General features: G+C 32.7%; 2 protein-coding genes across 3 annotated transcripts; one reads left to right on the forward strand and one right to left on the reverse strand.

Moving 5' to 3' along the window:
- Positions 1 to 1,557: 1,557 nt before the first annotated feature.
- LOC114383601 (protein OSB1, mitochondrial-like) lies at positions 1,558 to 4,736 on the reverse strand. Of its 2 annotated transcripts, none has more exons than XM_028343298.1 (4): positions 4,361 to 4,736; positions 3,816 to 3,954; positions 2,816 to 2,891; positions 1,558 to 2,379 (listed from the first exon to the last, which is right to left on the reverse strand). In XM_028343298.1, exons 1-4 carry the CDS (start codon positions 4,711 to 4,713, stop codon positions 2,114 to 2,116), a joined length of 834 nt encoding a protein of 277 aa, XP_028199099.1. In that variant the 5' UTR covers positions 4,714 to 4,736; the 3' UTR covers positions 1,558 to 2,113. The 2 variants fall into 2 exon arrangements, with proteins under 2 accessions (XP_028199099.1, XP_028199100.1); XM_028343299.1 differs by having other exon boundaries at positions 1,558 to 2,376; positions 4,361 to 4,735.
- Positions 4,737 to 6,313: 1,577 nt separating this feature from the next.
- Positions 6,314 to 11,033, forward strand: LOC114385277. Its single transcript, XM_028345293.1, has 8 exons — positions 6,314 to 6,638; positions 8,190 to 8,228; positions 8,290 to 8,459; positions 8,548 to 8,658; positions 8,819 to 8,917; positions 9,017 to 9,121; positions 9,941 to 10,030; positions 10,550 to 11,033. Exons 1-8 carry the CDS (start codon positions 6,314 to 6,316, stop codon positions 10,970 to 10,972), a joined length of 1,362 nt encoding a protein of 453 aa, XP_028201094.1. The 3' UTR covers positions 10,973 to 11,033.
- The last annotated feature ends 8,968 nt before the right edge of the window (positions 11,034 to 20,001 follow it).

Raw genomic sequence — 20,001 nt, forward strand, 5'->3', positions numbered from 1 at the left:
ATGAATCACTTCACTGAACCCTACCCTTTTCTAAACTTTCCATGACAAAAGCAACGAGGATAGAAAGTAGAACCACCACCGGAGAAAGATGTACTGACTATATGTGACCATGACATGCAATTTTCATTAGGTATCAATTGAACAAAATAGAATGAACAAAAAGAACAACGACCATTACCTCATAGGGAAAAGTGGTCCATAAGGAACCAATTCGTAAGGTATATTGCACAATGAGGTGATGTAACAAAGGCAAATAATAGGAGTGAGAATAGATTAGACCAGTCCATAAAGACCTAAGGTCTAACCTACATCAAGCCTAAGCTAGACTTTTTAGAAAATAGATTAGATTAAAGTTTTTAGTAAAATCTATTTACATAAGGATGCTAGCTCCTAAGTCATTCAAAATGTATTCTAGGCCTAAAAAACTACTAACTTGTTTAAAAATTTGGTTGTGAATATTATTATTATATTAAATTTGTTATTTTTATTAAAATTTTACATTTATTTATCTTTTTAAATGTTAATCATGTTGATTTACATAAAGAGTCTAAGTTAAGATTTATAATTAAGTTTATTGAAAAATAAATTTATCTTATTGTAAAGTATATTTTTAAATAAGATCATAAATGATATATGAAACCTTTAAAATATGCTTATATCATATAAATAAATTAAATTTGATTCTTATAAAGATTTACAAACAAATTTTTTATATGATAGTGCTTATAGGTCATGTCCAAATCCTTAAAAGCCATTGACTGATAAACAAACCTGAGTTATGTACTTTTAATCTAGATTAGACTCAAACTTAACAAAGCCTAACTTGATCCAGACTATTTCCACTCTAACCAAGATGGAAACCAACATCCTTTTTTAAGTTTTAAGTTTATGTTTCTATGCATTTAAAAATTAAAAGTTCGAACAAATCACTAATTTTGGTCCCCAATTATTACTCTCTTTCCTAACTTCTAACTCCTAAGTGATCCTTAAAGTAATGATTCTCAAATACTACAAAATATCTATCATTTTAATCCTTAAGTTAATGTATATTAATTAAGTTCAAGAATCAATTTAAAAGTTTTCTTTTTAATATTTCGAGGATGAACTTAACATGAATACTTCTAAGACTTAAACTGCTTTTTAAAGAACAAATAATACTTTAACTCTGAAATTAGTAATTTTTATCTAAGTTTCTTTATAAATGTTACTCGGTTGTGATGCTGCTGATGCATATTATTTCTGTCAAAAAGAAATCTTTGTCATTTATTATAGGTATGGTAAACTCATACCACATTTGTGCGGACACATGTAAGTTACGGACAACACACATTGACGTACATGACAACGTAAGTTACGGACACACATTGAGGTACATGACAAGTTGACAACGTAAGTTATGGACAGTACATGACAACGAGAAAATCACAGGATAAATTAACCTGTACTTGGTTTGAAATGGACAGTGTGCAACACACAAAATAATTATTTAAATATTATTATTATTAAAAATGAACACACATTAAAACTAGAAAAACCACTGACAGAAGGAAAAAAAACTACGGTCAAAGAAAAAATAATTCACTATCAAAATTGGTACAAGGAAAACAAAAAAAAAAAAAGAGCAGTTACTATAGAACTATTATTATAGTGTACATAAAATCCTAACTCAAAAACATAAAGTTCCATATCACAGGACGGAGCCCACAAATCCCCACCCGGATCAGTTGTGGGCTCTTGTCTCGGGCCTATCAGCCCAACATCTCCACTACCACCACATACTCCAAAAATAGTTTAAAATTATTTCTTCACTAAATTGGCCACACCGCAAGCTTTTCAGGTTAGACCAAGAATTCAAGTCATCAACTTTAACCCTTTCATTCTTTTCAGCTTCTGAGTAATTATCAAGTGAGCTAAGCTTTCTCACAGCTTATATGTTTTGCCTAGAGAATAGCGCCACTATAATCATCGTTAATCACAGTGATTTCCATTCTCTTACATAAATTATACCCAAGTTCACTAAGCTGTACATTTCGTTGCAAATGGTAACAGTAAGTACAAAATTATCGTGTATAAGGTTCAATTACCCATACTCGTCTTCTTTTATTGATATCAGCTACTCATCATAAACCCAGTTGGTGACACGTGAACGACGACCTGCAGATCCTCCAGCAATTTTTGAGTCAAACAATTGGAGTTGTCTTTTAACCCATGGAGGATCATACTCACTTAGCCACAGAGCTTCGCCGGTATCCTTGTGCTTAAAATCAGGCTGTTTTGGATTTCGCTTGCTCTTTCTTTGATCCCACCACTCATTTGGATTGGAAAAAAACACTTGCCAAAGGTGAAGCCGATTTTGATTTTTATGCATGCCAGCATCTGCTATATTTGTTTAAGATGAGGAGAACAGGAACAGGGAAATGCATGAAAAATATAAAATAAATCAGTTTAAGATCCAGTGATTCCTTAATATATATGCATAAAATATTCCAGCAATTCCTTTCTCTCTGTACTTAATCGATATTTAATCTGTCCTTTTTCTCTTTTCTAACTAAAATAAAATTTGTTCTATCAATAGAAAACAAATATTCGTCTCCACTTGCTGGTGCTAGAAACTTTGTAAAGAAGAATCTGTCTCAAGTCTTAACATCACCAACTTCTGAACTACTAGGGAAATGTTTTTCAGCACAACCAAACAAGAATAATCAAAGTAAAAAAGTTCTCAGCATTTGTATGAACATAAGCAACCAACAAAACTAACAAACTAACATTTGCCGATAAAAAAATAAAATAAAATAAAGCAACCAACAAAACATACCTTCAACAGATTCCAATTTCTTGTCACCTAGATAACCAGAACTTTGAGCAACAAACTCGAACTCCTTCACCTCTAACTGTAGAGAACTAGATGCAAAATTTGCACACACAGAAATGTCACATGATGCGGATAAAATGAAAGTGCAATGATAAATGAGGAATTGTGAGGATATGAATGTCATTAATACATTTTCGAGGATATGATTTTACAAACATGAGCATAAAATCTAAGACCCACAATCTAAGCAATAGGCAAAAGAGGAATACTTTGACATTACTGAAAGGGGATAGAAAATCTGTTATGCAAGAGGATATTAGCCATCCAATAGCATCTTTGGATTTGCTTAAATTACAGGAGAAGATTGCTTTTCCTGTTCTTTACGAGCTACTTTGAACATAGAATAAACTAATGCAACCACAATAAATGAAATATTTATCACGAAGACTTACTAAAGGATCATAGTAGCTAAACCACAAGTACAATCATGATAAACTCAATCATAATCCGGTGTACTGTGAATCAAGCTTGTTTTCAGACAGGCACACAAAGAAAAGAAAGCTTCATATTAGAAAGTTCAAAGCATGATTCGTGAGAAAATGTAGTAGTAATGCTTTGAACTGCATAAATTATGAAGAAATAGTTCCCCAAACAGGACACCAAAGGATAAAACTGCCAGCACCATTAGTTCCACCAACCAGAAAATGAGCAAGCAACATTTCAAATTTTCAATTGCCAATTGTGACCCTAGTACACAAGAAATAAACGCATGCAAACCAGAGCACCATTCAAGCAAGAACCTAGAATTTCAGTACACGGGATATACCAAAATAATCAAACTAGGAAATTGAACATTTAAAAAATAGTTTTCTTGTAATTATAGAGTCGTGTAAAGATATTTCACTATCAATTAAAAAATCACTCTAGCTATAAATGTAAAAATTGCAAGGATCATGTGCAATCTCAAATTTTCAATCTATGATTGGAAAAGTGTGTAATGAACCTTGTAATTCAATCGAAGGATTCCATTGGCATCAGGTTTCGTGAAAGACCCCAAAGAACCTAAAACATGAATAAAATCATTCGATTTCAAGTGTTCCGAAGCAAGTTTTGCCACATTGTTCCGCATCATCAGAAGCAACCTGGTTTACAAAACGCAAAGCATAATGTCCTTTCGGTCAAAATTTCCCAGCCAAAACAATAATACTTGCAAATTTCCATCGAAACAATAATAAGGATAAATTAGTTTTTTTCCTCTAATTTATTCTTTAGATTCAATTTGTTCTTTAGTTTTTTTTGGATTCAATATGGTAATTTGGTCCTATTGTTTAAATTGGACCAATGTTAAGAAATTGTTTGTAGCATAAAACCGCCACTGACAAAATATACATTTCCTAACGCCCTCAGTTTAATTTAAACGACCGGACCAAATTCAACAAGTTTGAAAAATTTGAGACCAAATTGAATCCGAACCAAATCGAATCTAAAAACCAAATTATAGGAAAGAAAATTAATTTAACCTAATAATAATAATTGAAAAAAACGCACCGGAAAAAGGAGCTATTTGATTGGTTGGATTTTGGAACCTTAAGCACGGTGTAAACTCCGAATTTACCGGTTGTTGAGTTAACGCGCGTCGGTTCGCGGGCGACGGTGCCGATGAAACTAGCGGTGTTCTCGAGGTGCGGGCTCCACCGAATGGTCGGTGGACGCTGGAACTTGAGCACGTGTTGGTAAACGGCGCTGCAACCTGGAACGGCTTCGTCGAAGGAGTGGCGATTGTGAGTGGAGAAGAGAAAACGTTGTTGTTGCGGAGAAAATGGAAAAGAAAAAAGCAACGGAATTGGGAAGCGCTTGGCGAAGATGAAGGGTTTGGGTTTCATACTCCGACGACGAAGCATGCAGCTTGTCAATGCTTACATATTTCCTTCTTTTTTTGGGTTGGGCTGCTTTGCGAATTTTCTGTCTTAAAAATTTGTTAGGATGGGCTGAGACTAGGAATGTGTTATTAGCACCACCTTTACTGCTGTTGGCATCCCCTTGCATTTATAAAAAAAATTGAAATTACTCGTCTACTCACACCTCTTCCCCTCCCACCACCCTCTCCATATAGTAAAAAAATACAATTTCGTATGTTTGGGTGATTAATAAGATAAATTATTTGAGTGATAAATTATTTTTATAATTATTGTTTTTTTATGTCATAAGAATTTTAGACATTTATATTTAAATTTAATGTATTCAAATTTTATATGAGAGGTTAGACGCTCGAAAGAGGGTAACTTCTAATATTGCTATATATATAGAAGGATTATTTTATGCCTATACATTTGCAAACATATGGAATTCATTCATCCTTTATTTTATTTGTTGAGTCTTTGCAAAGGAATTTAGAAGATATATAAATAAAATAGATTTGTCATCGTTAGGCATGAGGGCAATTAATTGAAAAGATTGATGTGGGTTATAGGAAAAAAAAATCATAAACTCATACATCTAGACAAAATAAGGCAAGTCAGGTTTCAAAATTATTACGTTCTGATTTTATTTCTTTTCTCTTCTATTTTTATTTTTTAATTTTTCTTATCTTATCTTTTCTTATCTTTATCTTGATCTTTTATTTTCTCTTATCTTCTATTTTTATCTTTAAATCTTTTAATTTAAATCTTTTATTTTTCTTCTTCTATTTTGTTATTTAAATATTTATCTTATCTACTATATTTTCTTATCTTTATTTTAAATTCTTTATCTATTACTTTTAAATTGGGTTTATATTAATCCAAGTACAAACAAATCCTGTGCATTCAACACTCGTCCGAGTACTTTATTACTACACTTGCCAACAAGTTAACACTTGGTTTAGTACCACTTCCATACTCATGCTTGTATGGTTCTTGCTTCATCTAACATGCTTATACATGCATGGTTCTAGCTTTGATCGAACATTACTTAAATATAATATATATGTTCTTGCTTGATCAGACATGTTCATATGTGATTCTTGCTTTGATCATGCATTGCTTATGTGGGTTCTTACGTGATCAAACATGTTTATATATGATTTCTTGCTTTGATATGCTTATATATGGTTCTTGCTTGATTGAACATGCTTCATGTTTCTGGCCAAAATGGTAAGTTGTCGATGGATGTAGGGCTATATGTCAATGTCACGTCACTTATTCTGGTTTTCTTTATTCTGGCTTTTTTATCCTTCTCCCTCGACATAGGAGTATGGTTTTTGTCTCAAAATTTGATGTAATATCAAATGTACTCCATAGTGGAAATGTGTTGTACTCGTTTTAAGCATTTGCATCATTAATAAATTACTTAGTACCAAACATTATACTATAAAATATATGGTTCAAGATTCGCATTGATATATATACATGGTTCTTAATTATGTTTGCTTATTTATTGCGTAAAGATATAGCACAAAAACAAAGATGATAAAAAAGCCTTTTTCTTTAATTCTTTCGTTCCTATTTTTTCTTTACCAGAAGCATGGCAGGCAGCAATTCTTCATCTAGTACTAGTAACAACATGGAAGGGAATTGTTCCTCTTATAGCAGCGATGAAGAAGATTTAACTATGGGGAGCGAAGGGAGCGAAGAAGTAGAGGGGAGCGAAGGAGAGAGTGAGGAGGGGCTCATGGAAGAAAACAAAGAGGAAAGCGAAGGAGAGAGTGAGGAGGGACGCACAGAAGACGACAGCAAAGAAGAAAGTGAAGTAGACAGCGAAGAAGAAGAGAGTGAAGATGATCATGTTTCTGCTAATATGAGCATGCTAGACGGAGAGACAGGAGGAGAAAGCGAGAGCGAAGATGATTGTTGAACATGTGTATCAGTTGTCTATCATGAGTATTTAGGACTGTTTATTTTATTTCCATTTATTGCTTTTAGTTGTTATGTTAGTAGTTATTATTTAGGGAGTCAGTTATTGTTTTTATAATTTGGTTCAATTACAAAAATCTCTATTATTATTCAATAAAATGAGTGCATTCATCTCTCTTCATTCTGTGAGTTAAGTTCTTTTCCAACAATGATGAACATATTATTGAGAATATGTTTGATTATGTTTGTTTTATTTAATTACATTTGGATAAAGTACTAAGCAAAAACTTTGTCATCATTTTGATCTTTTGTTTGTCCTGTTGCATTTCTGCATTGTGACCTTTTACATAGATCTTTTTCTTCTTGTTGGACTATCTATTGTTGAAAAAAAAAAAAGATACATTGAGGAGTGGGATTGATACCAAGATCATTACTGCTCAAGAAGCCAGAGACCTAAATGATGTTCAAGGTATAAAGTGGGCAGCAGAAAAGAAAGATCGTACAGATTTCAGGAGAGCTAGGCTACGAAGGATGGGAGCAAAGCACATAGTAAGTTCTTTTGTTTATGCCATATAGATAAAACTGAGCTTGAGCATAGGTAGAATAGTTGCATGGGTTCTGTAAACTTTTTTTCATGGGACATTGATATTTCTAACAAATGAAAATAACATTTGGTCTTGAAATTCTAGTAAATAAGACTGAAAATATATTGATGATCAACTTATCATGTAATGCAAGATAACTCAAATAAAAAGATTATTGTTTGAAATTTCATCTCAATCCAATTTGAATATCAAAATAGTAAGTATAAGTACAATTCAATGGGTTAGGTTTTACTTATTTTTTTTTAATCTTTTCCTCTTTAATGATTCTACACTTTGTAATGAAAAGTTGAAAAATCATTATATAATAATCCAAAAAATTACAATAGAAAAGAAAAAGAAAGGTTTGATCACTACAAACTAATACTCCACAGGACTCTGCGCATTTTGGTCTCACTAACATATTTCTAAGAAACTTTTCAAAATATCACACATCCTAAAATTATTCCCAAGTCAATAAAAATGTTAAAGAATGAATTATCAAAAAATAAATGTGTCTTATTGATACAATACTCATTAATTCTTTCAAGTCATCCTAAAATGTACACGTTCATACATATACAACTGTCTCTAGTCATTCCTTTTTCATGTCTCATTTTTTTTTACAGGTGATCACTCCTTTCTTTTGTTAGCACTCAAGATGTTACATATCATTTCACTTACCTTCTAGTTATAATGTAGGTCATCTCTCAATTTATTTAGGATAAAAAAAACTAGGGTGTCACCGACTATTGTCAGGATTAACAAGTATGTGAGTTTGAATCTCTCCACATTCTAACAAAAATTAATAATTGTGATTTCTAATCTCGTACAACAAAATTTCACCTTCCAAATTTTATGAGGAATTTGTTAGCCATGAAACATATGATCCTACAGAAACCTTCAATTTAACCTTTGTCCTTTTTTTATAAAAAAAAACTATCCTTCAGGAATACTGATCAACAGATGAGGCGTTGTATTATGATTTCTGGCAATACACTAAATTCAAATGCTTCCAATATCAGGTAATTTACTTCTTTTTTTTTCAATAACATTATTTTGTAACCCATTGATACACATATTTGTCATTTGCAGACATTAATGCCTACATTGGTTTGGTCGACATCAAAGCACGATGTCTATATGGCTGGAAATTTCAAGATCATACACTGGTCTGGATTATCTTCCAAGATGACCGATGTCTTAGATACAGCTGAGCATGTAACTTCTTCTGAGGTAATAATAATTTGATATTTTGCACTGTTCTAGTGTTGAATGTATAACTTGAACATAACATTTTATTTTAAACGTGTTTTGCTAATAGGATTATCCTGGAAACTATGAGATAGGATTTCATCAATCACAAATTAATACAGTGTCAGTAAGGTTTAACTTGTTGATTGTTGGCGGCAACTTTGGACAACTTATTTGTAAGGTAATATTTTGCTCAATACTTTTTAGATCTTTTTAAAAATTAAACATTAAAAAAATGAAAATTATGTGAAGACATCCTTAATTTGGTTAATGTGTCCTTGATTTTTGAAATAAATATCAAAATTTTAATGGCATTAATGAAACACATTGATATCTTGCAGCGCATAGATCGACCTGATGTTAGTTTTTGTTATAAGATGTCTGCCGAAGGTGATCACGACACAGGTATATGTGCTATTGAGATTTTTAAGAATTCCCAGGTTTTTCTTCATGTTTTCCTTTTTTTTTTTGTTGTTGACAAAGTCTAAGGTTGCAACTTTCAAACATAACTGCTTATACAACAATAAATAATTTGGCAGCGGATCTATTCAGTTCATGGTTTAGGTGAGGAGCATTATATCAACCACTTCAATGCAGAGACATTTGATCTTTTACATACTTTGCAATTCAATTGGCCAGTATTTGTAAGTACTTCAACATAGTTTTATGACTAATTAATTTAGAATTAGCATGACTTTGCTAATGCTAGTTTGCACTACTTTAAGAAACGATAGAATGAAACAAGTGTACTAATACAATTGTTTTAAAATTGAGTGCTTGACTAGAATACGATTTGATTTATGTTATGTTTATACTTTTTATTTAATTTTTGTATTTTTGTTGTTTTGAAACTGGTCCAGCATTCTAACTGCAATACTGTGATCATCAATTTATCTTGAATTGTCTAGTAACCAGATTTTTGCCTGCATTCTGCAGTTAGCTAAAAAGTATAATTAAATACTTTTCACAAATTGTACCCTTAATGTATGGAAGATAATTTAATTTACCCTTTAATCTTCTTATTAGCAAGATTGAAATACCATCGTTAAATTCTCTCAAGAACCCATAGAAATTTAATTTTGGAAGCTTTTTTGATGTTTTATGTTTGCATCTTTTTTTAATTATTTTAATGATATGGTTCAATTTTGATCTTTTCTAAAGGCATTATGTTACTTAAGTTAAAGTACTGAAATCAGAGAGAGGTTTTAACTTAATAACATTGGCTCATTTTCGTATTCTCTCTCTTATTCACACGGAAATACATTGTAAAGTCGGGAATTTTCTTCTCATCGTTGTATATACAATAAACTTCTTACAAATACATAATGGTAGCTAATTGGATCGATATAGTATGTTAAAATAATGTCTATCTATAATATTTTTTAATTGCACAATGCTAAAACTATGACATCAATATCTATTGACAAATAGTATAATTGGTAATTTTAAATTTATGGTCATAGCATTCTTCACTGAACCCCAGAGATCAACAAACCCTTCTAGTTGTTGGAGATAATGCAAAAGGACGGTTAGTGAATTGTATTGATGGAGAGGTTGGTATTTTATGATTATCTACATTCTTTTTGTGATGCATCCTTGTAAAGTACTTTCTCTATTTCATATCAATTGTTGTTTGAGCATTTTTTTTCTTTTTCTATTGATGTGTTTTTCAGTTTTTAATGAAACATTGTAGGGGCAATATTTAAATATGCAAAATTAAAGGAGAAAGTAAAGATATTTAGTAAAATTGACCCATAATAGATGCTATTATCTTAAAATAATTATTTTTCTTAGTGGTAAAAAAACCTTAAATATGAATCATTATAAAATGATTGTAGTATTACTTATAGTAGTAATAATGTTTACTCGATTGACATTTTAGCATCCGATCTTAATGATAGAATTTACTACCCAGATGCATATCCTTTCAAAAGAATGAGATTGAGACACTAAAAATTTAAGTGAGTAATTGAGCTATTATTAGTCTAAAAGTACGCAATAATTAACTTGCTAGTGTAATTTTGAACAACTACCAATATAAAAATATAAATATTGAATGTCTTGATTTGTAGGCTATCGCGACTCTAAGTGGACACTCGGATATGTTGTATGCATCTGCATGGCATCCTGATGGATACAAATTTGCCACTGGGAGCGTAGACAAAACATGTCGGATTTGGGATATTAGGAAGACATCAGAGTCTATGGACGTTCTTAAGGGCAACGCAGAAGCTATACGCTCGCTATGCTTCACAGCTGATGGACAATATATGGCTATGGGTGAGACAGTTGACTTTGTGCATATCTATGATGCGAGTAGATTTGAGAAGAAGCAGGTGGTGGATTTTTTCGGACTGGTCTCTGGAGTATCTTTTAGTCCTGACACAGAATCACTTTTTATCGGTGTAACCCCGCACACAAATCCAAACAACACACATCTCCTGTGGTACAATCGGCGCAGAAACTTTGGATCCTATGAATATTATTATTATTAATTAAAACCATATGGGTTATTGAATACGCTGGTTTTCTTTAGACACACTATACAGTCGTTGTTGTCGCGTATTACATATGCTTTTTAGACATACAAATTAGTTCATTTGTGATAGGTGTTGCTATTGGGATTTCATTTCAAAATTATGTGTTTTAGGTGTTTTTAATATCTTTTGTAACTGTACTCATTTATGAGAATTTGAAAACTTTGTTTGAATTTTAAAATTTGTTGTAGAGCTCTTTATTAATTTTAGCTTTCTTTTTAATGCATGGAATTGCACTCCAATTCAAGTGATAGTTACCCTAGATGTTACGTACCCCTTATGGATGCAGAGAATTGCACAAAAGACAATCTCAACATCACTTATGAATTCTTTGCTCCATGACCACGACTGAAACAATATCTGATGAATAACTTCATATCTATGCCACCTCTTTTCTTGGAAAATTGACTGATTTCTGCAGTTCCAGAAGATCCAAACAGCAGCACACCATACATATCTCCATAAAACATTTACTTTGCCATTCTCATTAAGCATTACGTGTTGCCAAAAGTGTGGCTCAGCTGAATTAGGTAACACCGACAGCATTGACATCCCCGAATAAAAAAATTCCAAATGTCTTCCAGGTACAAATTTACATGAGAACATGACATGGTTGATGTCTTCTTCCACTTTCCTGCGGAAAATACACAGCGCGTCTAACTACCCCACCTCAATATTTCTTCTCAAAAAATTATCCGTTGAAGGCAATCTATTGATCATCAATCTCCACAAAAAGCAGTTCTCATTCTTCCAAAGAGCTAAATCCTCAACCCTATGACCACCAAATTTATAGTCGAATAACACATAGTAAGTCGATTTTACCGTAAAGTTACCGAATTGACTCTTCCACCAAAACCAATTGTCCATTCCCTGTCCATATGTAAATTAGCATTTCTCAAAGCTAGATACAAATTATCGACTAACTCTCTCTGGCAAGTGAACCATTCTCTTCTCTAAAGAAGTTTCCACTCCCAAACACCCTCAACTCAACCTCCCATATTCTTTATAATCTCCCCCTTTTGGTTTGAATTGAGATACAATCTAGGGAAGATGGATACCAAAGATTGATCTCCTAACCAAGTATCTTCCCAAAATCTAATTTTTTTCTCCCTAGCTCGTCCAGTCTCCACTAAATACAACTATCAAACCACCTCCTTTCATTTTGACTTCCACATAGTATGCACAAATGCCTCCACCAAATTGACACATCATTCATATTACCATCCCTCGAGACCTCTCCAACCTCCATATTTTGCCTCCTACACCTCCTCCCATAAAGCATCATTTTTATAAAATAAATTTCACCACCATTTTGCAAGAAAATATTTGTTTACCCCAAACCCGCACACTCTTTTGACTCACACACTTTGTCCCAATTAACCCAAGGGATCATTTATGACTCTCGCCACTCCCCCACAAAATTCCTTTAGATGCTTATGAACCTCTTTCCCACATTTAAAGGCACTTTAAAAAACGAAAAGGAAAACAAGGGTAAAGATGATAACATTGAATTTATGAGACAAGTTCTACCCGCAAAAGATAAGACCTTGTGTTTCCAAAGAGCAAGCAATTTAGAAAACTTAACAATATCCAGTTTCAAATAGCTTCTAGCCTAGGGTTTGCACTAATAGGTATCCTTAAATACACTAGGAACAACCAACCATTTACAATTCAAAAATTGACTTTTAGATCGAATACCAACTTGAAACACCTAAGCATGCATTTGATTACCACCACATAAGACAAAGTTGTCTCTCCAATAAAAATGATATTGCCCGCATATTGTAGCAAGTTAACTTTTGTTTCACTCTTCCCCACTTTGAAACTTGTGAACAACTTCTTGTCAATTGCTTTTCTCATCAAGCTACACAAACCTTCCACCACTATATTGAACAAAAAAGGAGCAAGAGGGTCTTCTTGTCTTAGACCCCTCAAACTTACTTGTAAGACTTCCATTAATTAACACTAACATTTTACTACTCACTAAACAACCCTTAATCCACTTTCTCTTTAAAACCCAAAAATTTTGAGCATATAATAAAGGAGCTCCTAATTCATCAAGTCATAAGTTTTTTTTAAAATCTACTGTGAAAACCAAGTACTCTTAATTCAATCATCCTCTCATGTAAATCCTGTTTGCACTAAAGATTGTCCAAAAGGAATATTATTTTATACAGAAGACAAATTACACCAGATAAGAAAAATCACACCACAGAATTGCTACATTGCTTTAAATCTCTATTTCTTTGGTCACTCTTTCTTTTATAATTGAGTGCATTGGAAGATGATTTTATATTTTTGCAGATTTATGTGAAGAGAAGTCCTAAGATATATTATGTGTTGTGATTATTGTCAATTGTTTACCTGATGGGATGCTCAAGACATAACATAGTTCTGTCAACCAGACTGATTTATTTTTCCTCTTTGAAATTTTCTTCCTCATCATGAGATAATCACTGTTTTCATTTCTGATATTGTGTTGTATGTGTTGCTATCTTGACTCACAGTGTATTTAACACTCGATGCTTTAGGTAGAGATGGCCCACAAGAGACTTAATGTGAAAATTTGGTTCAAAGGACACCAAAGGAGGTCCTATATCACAATGAAAGTCGGATGTTGTTTGTAATGAGGTCCTATATCACAATGAAAGTCGGATGTTGTTTGTAATGAGGACGGGACTAAATCATGATGATGTTGTATTGTCGGACATATGTTGTGTGAATCTCCTATGCTGTTCAATACTGTCGTCTTTTGAACTTAAGTATAACATTGAACTTTTCATGTCTTGTGTCTTTTTGCTTTCCCTGTAGTTTTATATAGTTTTATATCTAGGAACTAAACCGAGAAAGATTATTAGAGGGCAAAGAAAATGTCACGTATAGAATTAATAATAATTAATTTCTGTTCTTACCTTTTAGAATGATCTAAAATCTTCGTCGAAATACAACAAATGTTTTATATCTTTATCGCACGATAATCCTACACTTAATTTAGGATGGAAAAACAAGTCAATATGTTCTCGCTATTATCAAATCGTGATGATATTCCAATAGGATGCTTCTTTTACGGTGCCACAGATCATCTTTTGGATCTCCGCATGGTTAAAGTGCAAAATTAAGATAGAGGTTCTATGACATTCTGTATGGGGGCAGTGCCATAAGCAGTAGCCTTGACAGCAGCCCTGAAGATATAATAGTTTTGATGACAACAAAATTGGTAACAATGAAATGTGACACTTAAAAATGGATGGGATGAAATTCCACTTGCTATCTGTTCTTATCTTGATCAATACTTCTTGGTATTTAGAGACAATTTTGTAAGTTGCATAAATCTTGCATTTTCACCATCCATTATACTTCCTCACTGTCCCATCCAAAGTATATATAGTTATAGTCTTCTCATAAATTATTTTCTTATTATTTAGTTCCATGTTTGTGGTTTTGAAAATGAGGATCATCTACCTTGGACTGGAAAGATAATAGTGATAAGGCACAATACAGGCAGGACACGTTCCATGATAAGATCTTTGACTGCACATGGTTCTAAAATTTCGGTTGGTAATAAGAGTGATGACATCGTAATTCTTTTTTAGATGAGGTGACTACACATGATACGCATATCACCAATACAGAATTTCTCTCCAGCACTCACCTCATCCAATGAAAAAATACAATGTCATCACTATCATTATCAACAGCAATTCTAGAACCAGTCAAAGATCTTATCATGGAACGTGTCCTACCCGTATTATGCCTTATTACTCTTACCTTCCTTATCCAAGTAGACAATCCTATTTTCAGAACCACGTACATGAAACTGAATAACAAGAAAATAATAATTTATGAAAAGACTATAAACATATGTACTTTTTTTATGTGGAAAGAGAGAATTAAGAAAGGATGAGACAGTGAGAAAGTAAAATAAATGGGAAAAATACAAGATTTATGCAACTTACAAAATTGCCTCTAAATACCAAGAAATATTGATCAAGATAAGAACAAATAGCAAGTGGAATTTTGTCTCATACAGTTTTAAAAACCACATTTTTAACATTTCATTGTTATCAAGTTTGTTGTCATCGGAACTATTATCCTCATGACTGTTGCCAAGGCTATTGCTGGATGGCCCTGCCTCTGAACAGATCATCGGTACAGCACAATAAGCATCCTATTGGAATATCATAACTATTGGGCAATGTAAGAACATATTGACTTGTTTTTCCATCATAAATTAAGTATAGAATTATCATGCGATAAAGATGTAAAATATTTGTTTTGTTGCTATAAAGATTTTAGATCATTCTGGGAATTAAGAACAAAAATTAATTATTGTTAATTCTACATGTAAAATTTTTTTTGCCCCCCTAATAATCTTTTTCGGTTTAATCCCTAGATATAAAACTACACGGAAAGCAGTAAAAAAGACACGGAAAGCTCAATGTCATACCTCACAGTTTCACCATTAGGCATTGTAGCTGGACCAAAATATTGTGGGTCATTTCTACCTAAAACATCAAGTGTTAAATACAATAGACTGTGAGTCAAGATAACAACACATGCAAGAAGAAACACATACAACACAATATCAGGAATGAGAATAGTATTTGTTTCATGGTGAGGAAGAAAATTTCAAAGAGGGAAAATGAATCAGCCACTATGTTATGTTTCGAGCATCCCACCAGTTAAACAATTGACAATAATCACAGCACATAATGTTTCGAGCATCCCACCAATTAAACAATTGACAATAATCACAACACCTCCTCCCATAAAGCATCATTTTTTATGAAATAAATTTCACCACCAATTTGCAAGAAAATATTTGTTTACCCCCAAACTCGCACACTCTTTTGACTCACACTTTGTCCCAATTAACCCAAGGGATCATTTATGACTCTCGCCACTCTCCCACAAAATTCCTTTAGATGCTTATGAACCTCATTCCCACATTTAAAGGCACTTTAAAAAACGAAAAGGAAAACAAGGGTAAAGATGATAACATTGAATTTATGAGACAAGTTCTACCCGCAAAAGATAAGACCTCGTGTTTCCAAAGAGCAAGCTATTTAGAAAACTAAACAATATCCAGTTTCAAATAGCTTCTAGCCTAGGGTTTGCACTAATAGGTATCCTTAAATACACTAGGAACAGGGTTTGCACTAATAGGTATCCTTAAATACACTAGGAACAGCCAACAATTTACAGTTAAAAAATATTAGCATACCTTTTCACCAACAGTCTCTCAACCCAATAATCCTGAAGTTATTTTGAAGATATTGACTTTTAGATCGGATACCAACTTGAAACACGTAAGCATGCATTTGATTACCACCACATTAGACAAAGTTGTCTCCCATAAAAATGGTATTGTCCGCATATTGTAGCAAGTTAACTTTTGTTTCACTCTTCCCCACTTTGAAACTTGTGAACAACTTCTTGTTAATTGCTTTTCTCATCAAGCTACACAAACCTTCCACTACTGTATTGAACAAAAAAGGAGCAAGAGGGTCTTCTTATCTTAGACCCTTAGACACCCCAATCTTACTTGTAGGACTCCCATTAAGTAACACTGACATTTTGCTACTCACTAAACAACCCCTAATCCATCGAATCCACTTTCTCTTTAAAACCAAAAAATTTTGAGCATATAAAAAAGGAGCTCCTAATTCATCAAGTCATAAGTTTTTTTTTTAAATTTACTGTGAAAACCAAGTATTCTTAATTCAACCATCCTCTCATGTAACTCCTGTTTGCACTAAAGATTGTCCAAAAGGAATATTATTTTATGCAGAAGACAAATCACACCACAAAATTGTTGCATTGCTTTAGATCTTTGATCACTCTTTCTTTTATAATTGAGTGCATTGGAAGATGATTTTATATTTTTACAGATTTATGTGAAAAGAAGTCCTAAGATATATTATGTGTTGTGATTACTATCAATTGTTTACCTGGTGGGATGCTCGATAGTTCTGTCGACCAGACTCCCTCTTTGAAATTTTCTTCAATAAATTGTTTTCATTCCTGTGATATTGTGTTGCTATCTTGACTCACAGTGTATCACTATGTTTTAGGTAGAGATGGCCCACAAGAGACTTAACATGTGAAAGTTTGGTTCAAAGGGAACTCTAAAGGAGGTCCTGTGTCACAATGAAAGTCGGATGTTGCTTGTATTGAGGACTGGACTAAATCATGATGGTGTTGTATGTTTGTCAGACATATGTTGTTGTGTGAATCCTCTATGTTCAATACTGTCGTCTTTTGAACTTAATGGAAACAGAAGATGCATGGAATTAGTTAAGTTTGGAGGTGTTTGTGATTAGATTTAGTCAGTATTCTGTTCCAGCCATACTGCCTAGTGGTGAGGTATGACATTGAGCTTTCCGTATCTCTTTGTTTTCCGTGTAGTTTTATATCTAGAGATTAAACCGAAAAAGATGATTAGGAGGCAAAAAAAATTTCACATATAGAATTAACAATAATTAGTAACAATGATCTAAAATCTTTATAGAAACAAAACAAATGTTTTACATCTTTATCGCACGATAATCCTATACTTAATTTATTTTGAAAAAATATGTTCTTATATTGTCCAATGGTTATGATATTCCAATAAGATACTTCTTTTGCAATACCAGGTGATCTTTTGATTCATTCTCCGTCTTGTTAAAGTGCAAAATTCAGACAAAGGTCATGTGACATCCTGTTCAGAGGCAGAGCCATAAGCAATAACCTTGGCAGCAGCCCGAGAATATAATAATTCTGATGACAACAAACTTAGTAACAATGAAATGTGACACTTAAGAAGTATGGGACAGAAGTCCACTTACTATTTGTTTTTATCTTGATCAATACTTATTGATATCTAAAGACAAAATTTTGTAAGTTACATAAATCTTGCATTTTCACTGTTCATTTTACTTCCTCATTGTCCCATTTTTTCTCAATTCTCTCTTTTTACATAAGAAAAGTACATATAGGTATAGTCTTCTCATTAATTATTTTCTTATTATTTAGTTCCATGTCTGTGATTTTGAAGATGAGGATTGTCTTCCTTGGACTGATAAGAACGTGTCTTGTCCGTATTATACCTTGTCACTCCTACCTTTCCAGTCCAAGGAAGACCATCCTCATTTTCACAATCACAGACATGGAACTAACTAATAAGAAAATAATTAATGAGAAGACTATAACTATATGTACTTTTCTTAGGTGAAAAGAGAGAATTGAGAAAGGAAGGGACAGTGACGAAGTAAAATAAATAGAAAAAATGAAACATCTATACAACTTACAAAATTGCCTCTAGATACCAAGATGTATTGATCAAGATAAGAACAGATAGCAAGTGAAATTTCGTCCCATATAATTTAAAAAAACCATCTTTAACTGCCACATTTCATTGTTACCAAAGTTTGTTGTTGTCTCTGTCTCTGTCTCATCAGGGCTGCTGGCAAAGCTACTAACTGATGACCCCTGTTCCGAACAGAATGCCCCACAACCTCTATCTGAATTCACTTTAACAAGACGAAGAATCAAAAGATCACTTGTGGTACTGCAAAAGAAATATCCTATTGGAATATTATGATTATTGGACAATAGTAAGAACATATTAACTTATTTTTCCATCATAAATTAAGTATAAGATTATCGTGCGATAAAGATGTAAAATATTTGTTTTGTTGCTATAAAGATTTTAAATCATTCTGAAAATTAAGAACAGGAATTAATTATTGTTAATTCTACATGTAAAATTTTTTTTGCCCCCCTAATAATCTTTTTTGATTTAGTCCCTAGATATAAAACTACAAGAAAAGCAGCAAAAAGACACAGAAAGCTCAATGTCATACCTCAGCTTCACCACTAAGCATTATGGCTGGACCAGAACACTGACTAAATCCAACCACAAGCACCTTCAAACTTAACTAATTTCATGTTTCTTCCTTCTCCATTAAGTTCAAAAGACGACAGTATTGAACAACTTAGAGGATTCACAAAACATATGTCAGACAAACATACAACACCATCGTGATTTAGTTCCGTCCTCATTACAAGCAACATCCGACTTTCATTGTGATACAGGACCTCCTTTAGAGTGCCATTTAAACCAAACTTTCACATGTTAAGTCTGGATGTTGCTTGTATATGTGTTGCAACACATATAAAAAGAAACACATACAACACAATATCAAGGAATGAAAACAATGTTTGTTTCATGGTGAGGAAGAAAATTTCAAAGAGGGGAAATAAATCAGTCTGGTCGGCAAAACTATGTTATGTCTCGAGCATCCCACCAGTTAAACAATTAACAGTAATCACAACACATAATATATCTTAGGATTTCTCTTCACATGAATCTGCAAAAATATAAAATCATCTTCCAATGCACTCAATTATAAAAGAAAGAGTGATCAAAGAAATAGAGATCTAAAGCAATGCAGCAATTATGATATTATAGTTCAAAAGCAGTGTGTCAGCATAGTGCGAATGAGTACGATATGACAGTTTATGGATGTATATGCCATCTGGTTGACAACTAACCATGTATATAGGACAAAATTTTTGTTTGGTGCAGCTAATATTTCACAAAAAGATTGGAAGGATCTAATGTCTTGATTTCCTTTATTGACCTTCATTTTCTTTTTATGATTTGCTATACCTGTAGCAGTATTGACTATAACTATTCTCATTTTTGTATTCTTTTTACTTTTGATTAATTTATTATTTACTCTGAATAAATATACTTATGTCATTTTTTCTGCTCAACTCCAGATGATAATATGTCATTCAAAAAGTGAAGGGACTGAATGCATTTTTGACTTGCAGAAAACCAGTATATATGGTACTATTTGGAGTATGTGCTTTATTTCACTAGATTCTGGACAACCTAGCAAGGAGCTTAATCCTGTATTAGCTATTATTCTACAAAGGTATGATGATTCATTTATTTGGCCATTATGAATAGTTTATTCTAAAGTCTTGAAGACAGT

This window comes from Glycine soja, chromosome 14 (genome assembly GCF_004193775.1).
Source record: "Glycine soja cultivar W05 chromosome 14, ASM419377v2, whole genome shotgun sequence".
In the NCBI taxonomy this organism is placed as follows: Eukaryota; Viridiplantae; Streptophyta; class Magnoliopsida; order Fabales; family Fabaceae; genus Glycine; species Glycine soja.

Bases quoted from the DNA above. Each gene is read 5' to 3' on its own strand.
- LOC114385277 (XM_028345293.1), top strand. From the start codon at position 6,314: ATGGCAGGCAGCAATTCTTCATCTAGTACTAGTAACAACATGGAAGGG. The intron at 8,659-8,818 runs GTAATATTTTGC...GATATCTTGCAG, and splicing joins TTGGACAACTTATTTGTAAG to CGCATAGATCGACCTGATGT. The intron at 8,918-9,016 runs GTTTTTCTTCAT...ATAATTTGGCAG, and splicing joins AGATTTTTAAGAATTCCCAG to CGGATCTATTCAGTTCATGG.
- LOC114383601 (XM_028343298.1), bottom strand. From the start codon at position 4,713: ATGCTTCGTCGTCGGAGTATGAAACCCAAACCCTTCATCTTCGCCAAG. The intron at 3,955-4,360 runs GTGCGTTTTTTT...TTTGTAAACCAG, and splicing joins TCAAATAGCTCCTTTTTCCG to GTTGCTTCTGATGATGCGGA. The intron at 2,892-3,815 runs GTTCATTACACA...AGTTCTCTACAG, and splicing joins TCCTTCGATTGAATTACAAG to TTAGAGGTGAAGGAGTTCGA.